Below are 4342 nucleotides of genomic sequence, written 5' to 3'. Positions count from 1 at the left end.
CCCATTTGTAACCGCGACTTATATCTTTCTGCCACGGGTTTTCATAAAATCTAGAACCACGGTTATATTAACACCACTCGTTCTTAACCGTGGCCAATAGCTATAGCCACGGTTGTTCCGGAAGCTTAAAACCACGGTTTATTTTATGCCACGGTTATTAAATGTTGTCATGTTTTTTTAGCCACTTTTTTGCACCTATACCACATTTTTGGAACCATCTGTTTGCTTCCATAATTATTTTAATAAAGTATTATAACAATAACAAATGCACACATCAATTAAAATAACTACAATCAACTTTTTTTCAAGTTGATTAATTCAAATGAAACAAAAACCAAATCTTAATTAACATGAATATTGTATTTAGAACACTAAGAGAAAATTATAAAACTACTACCAAAAAATGGCAATGCCTAATCCTGTCCAACTTGACAGCTTCTAGTCAATTCATGCCAATGTTCAATTCAACATAAACAGCAACAAAATAAAATCCCAAGATGTCATCCTAAGTTCCAAACAACCTTTCAAAATAACAAAATATTATTATTTCTTCCAAAAGCAATCAATCTTCTTCTCCTTCTCCTTCTCCTTCTCCTTCTTCTTCTCTTTCTCCTTCTCCTTCTCCTTCTCTATCTTCATCTCCATCTCCTTCATGAAAATCATCATTCTCCACATTCTGCTAATATGAAACACAATACAAGAAAGAAAAAAGAAAAGCATGAAGGCAAAGAAACACATACAAAATTAAAGAAACAACTATATAGGCAGCCCTTTGCAACATGATGAGACAACCCAACAAATGCAGAGAAAAACCAGCAAAATACCAGCAAACTGCATCGAGAGCTTAAGCTAAGATCAGAGAAACCAGTAAAAAAGAAGCAGCGACAACAAAACAGTCTTGAACCAAACAACAGCATTTAACACATTACAACACAGACCTGATTTTCTAAAGAGAGTCACAAGGTAGCCAAGCATAGAGAGCAAAACACAGCAGGGTTGCAACATGGTACACTTAAGTAAAGCTTAATAAGCAAGCACAACAAAGTTCCGTTGCAAACAACAACAGAAATTATAGCAAATTAAACAAGTATACCTTTTCATGAGGGGGAACATAGGTGGATGCAGATGAATGCGAAGCTACACTATTTTCATTGCCTAGAGCAGCTTCCATCATATTAGAGATCTCTTCTTCATCTAAATCTGGGTGTTGTAGCTTCAACATGCTCCTTACAAGTAATGTCAATCCATCCATTTGTCTCTTCATACCACTCACTTCATCTTTATGCTGCTTCTTAATTGCATAAATTTCTTCATTCTTTTTCATCATGGATGGTGTTAATGTTCTTCCGTAGCAGCGAACTCGACCAGATTTTTCCTTCCCAAACAAAGACTTAAACGTCTCAGATTCATTTGAGTTCTGAATGGAATCTTGAAGAATAGCCTAATTAAAAGAAATAAATGTCAAACTCAAGATGAAGCTTAGCCCAATTAACAGAGAAATGTCAAAAATTAAATCAAAGTCTTGCATAACATATTTTAACACCCCAAAACATACAATTGCAGTTTGTGTTTCCTCATCCACTTGTTTTCCTTTTCGGCTTTGACGGGTCATAATGAACATTTCAGCTTGGCTAACATCATCTTCATTTTCCTTTTTTGCACGCTACAATAATTAGATATCAAACACTAAGATACATTTATAGCTTGTGAAACTGAAAATAAACAATAGTACACATAAACATGTGTAAATAATCTACCAATTGTGCTCGAATCCTAGCAAAATTTACTGGTCCTGTACGATGCATATTCTTTTGCTTTGCTCTATTTGCAGCATTTATTTGGCTAATTCTCCCCATTCTGCTAATTCTTGATCTGCAATAATATCATCAACTTCCATTGGCCTTTCTATTTGCTCCCCATGGTGGACCCAAACATCATATCCCTTTAGAAAGCCGTTAGCTACCAAATGATCCAATATCACATTTCTTTTTGTCCAACAATGATTTCTACACTTGGCACAAGGACATAAAATCTCATCTCCTTGAGGTCTTCCTTTAGTGTAGACAAAGTCTAAAAATCGACGAACGCCCATGATATACTCTGGACAAAACCTTGGAAGTTTGGTCCACTCTTTGTCCTTCATTTTTTAATCTAATGAAATAAATTAAATAATATATAAAAAGTGGCATGACTAACATCCTATCACTAAATAAAATTCAACTTTTGAATTCGAAAGCAATCAAATATTGATCAAAGCATATGTAACCCCATGTCATGTTCCAAACTTAAGCATAAACAAAATCAAGTAGTAGAGTAACTTACCCCTCAAGATTTGTTGGAGTAATTAAACTTAATATTGTTTGATCTCCCTTGTACTCCCAAACTAAACCTTCCTGAAAATAAAAATTAGAAACCAGTTTAAAACTCACATATAATATAAGTCAAATATATATCACTATAGCCACATAACTGATGAAAAAGTGAGCTCACTTCCAAACATAAAAAGCACAAGGAGAAATCACATAAAAAGAGAGCAAAAAAGCAAATCAGCTTCCTCTCGCACAAGGGTATCATCCTGGGCCTGGTCCATTTTGGTTCATCAAGCATGTTCCATGTCATGAGCAACATAGCTTAATAGGAATGAATATTAGAAAAATAATACAATCACAGTTGGGGACTATAAACATTCTGACAGATAAATGTATCTTTTTTCAAAATGAGAATAAGATACTATAAACATTTTTTTGTGAAAGTTGAAATATATATATAGATAGAATAACTCTTGGAACCAAAGACCCTCCCAAGTGAGCATGTTCAACACAGAAACAGGAAAAAGAAAGATAAGAGTACAAGCATAAGGTAGCACAAAGGTAGCAACTATTGTTTTTGAAAGGCCAAAAAGAATATAGTAAATGGTTTAGCAATAAGGGTTCTAAAAATCCCATGTACACAGATATAATAAATGGTTTAGCAATACATAATAGTTCAATTCCTAGCAATCTGCTGATATACAAATATGTCCTGTAGCTACTGTCCACGAATGCAAATCCAAGGGGAGCAAGCCAACCAAATTGAGAATTGCCAAGTCCAATCTCAGAAGCAAGGATACCCCCAGCGCACATAAAGTAAAGGACAGCAAGACAGTCACAACAGCACCCCACGGAACAGCACTACTATAAACATTTAAACTCAACATAGAATTCATCTCATTTTTGCATATCACATTCTGACAGATAAATAAGAAAGCAAGTGCAAAAAGACAATTAATGATTGAAATAAACAAAGAGAGAAGTACCAGTTGAAGAAAACTGATTTTTGCGATTTGCTACTGGTTCCCTTCTCTTAATCTTCTTGCTCCTTGCTCTCGGTCAGTGGTTGAAAAAGATGTGGATACCTCTGCTCAAAGTTCTGAAGTAACAATTGGAATTTCATATGCATACAAAAAAGAGAAGATCAGTCAGTCGGCCACACAATTATATTGGTTAAGGACCACTTTTCTTTCAAAAACAAGTTACAGACAAAATTGATCTAGTCCAAGATATCATGGATCAAAGTTTTTCCTTTCAAAAATCAATTTTCCTTGAGTAAAATTTCAACTTTTCACAAGAGAACAAGACAAAACAAGATAGAAAGGAAAAGAGAGGAACAAAGAAGAAACAGAACAGAAACAGAGAAAGACAGAACCAAAGAGAACCGAAAACCAACTACAGAGGGATAGCACCAATGGGTAATCAACGTAGAGAGGAGGGTCGCATAATAGTATAACACATGAAACAAGAAGGGCCAAGAACACAAATTTGATATGATAGGAACAAGCAAATATATATATGAATAACATACCTAAGCAGCGTAGAGAGGAGGGTCCTACAAGCCGTCGCCGGCGGAGAGAGGAGGTCGCCGAGATGAACAGTGCCAGCGGGAGGAGGAGGGTTACGATGTTCAGCCAAGGAGAAAGTTAGGGTTCAAAATCCTTTCTCTGATAGTACGTACTGTGTAGTAGTGTTAGAGGTTTGGGGGTTTCTATTTTTTAATTAGTTTTAAGGTTTTTTTAATGAAAATTAATCATTTAGTTGTGCCAAAACTCTAAACACACGCGGGGTTCACAAAATTTTGGCGGAAGGGAATTTTTTAGTGTTAGGACATTTTTATGCCACGGTTATATTTGTGGGATTAGGTTGCCACGGTTGGAAAGTTGTAGCCATGAACCGTCCACAATTATGGAAGCGTGGTAGAAAACGTAGATGCCACGGTTTTCTTCAATCGTGGTCATCATGTGTTCACAACTTTTGAACCGTGGCATATACTCTAATTCAGCCACGGTTTTTTCTCCGTCGAAGAAATT

At 35.7% G+C, this 4342-nt stretch overlaps 1 protein-coding gene across 5 annotated transcripts; it reads right to left on the bottom strand.

Moving 5' to 3' along the window:
• Positions 1 to 323: 323 nt before the first annotated feature.
• Positions 324 to 4013, bottom strand: LOC130748948 (uncharacterized). Of its 5 annotated transcripts, none has more exons than XM_057602193.1 (7): positions 3841 to 4013; positions 3296 to 3408; positions 2323 to 2393; positions 1758 to 2151; positions 1556 to 1663; positions 1094 to 1441; positions 324 to 679 (listed from the first exon to the last, which is right to left on the bottom strand). In XM_057602193.1, exons 4-7 carry the CDS (start codon positions 1854 to 1856, stop codon positions 563 to 565), a joined length of 672 nt encoding a protein of 223 aa, XP_057458176.1. In that variant the 5' UTR covers positions 1857 to 2151; positions 2323 to 2393; positions 3296 to 3408; positions 3841 to 4013; the 3' UTR covers positions 324 to 562. The 5 variants fall into 5 exon arrangements, with proteins under 5 accessions (XP_057458176.1, XP_057458177.1, XP_057458180.1 ...); XM_057602194.1 differs by having other exon boundaries at positions 1758 to 2137; XM_057602197.1 differs by having other exon boundaries at positions 324 to 676; positions 3841 to 4010.
• Between the last annotated feature and the right edge of the window lie 329 nt (positions 4014 to 4342).

Source organism: Lotus japonicus, chromosome 3 (genome assembly GCF_012489685.1).
Source record: "Lotus japonicus ecotype B-129 chromosome 3, LjGifu_v1.2".
Lineage (NCBI taxonomy): Eukaryota > Viridiplantae > Streptophyta > Magnoliopsida > Fabales > Fabaceae > Lotus > Lotus japonicus.
The sequence above is the reverse complement of the archived record's forward strand: the minus strand, read 5'-3'. Positions and strand labels throughout refer to the sequence as shown.

Excerpts from the sequence above, each read along its gene's own strand:
- LOC130748948 (XM_057602193.1), bottom strand. The coding sequence starts at position 1,856 with ATGGGGAGAATTAGCCAAATAAATGCTGCAAATAGAGCAAAGCAAAAG. Across the intron at positions 1,664-1,757 it reads CTAGGATTCGAGCACAATTG|CGTGCAAAAAAGGAAAATGA; the intron begins GTAGATTATTTA and ends TAATTATTGTAG. Across the intron at positions 1,442-1,555 it reads AGGAAACACAAACTGCAATT|GCTATTCTTCAAGATTCCAT; the intron begins GTATGTTTTGGG and ends TCTTTTAATTAG.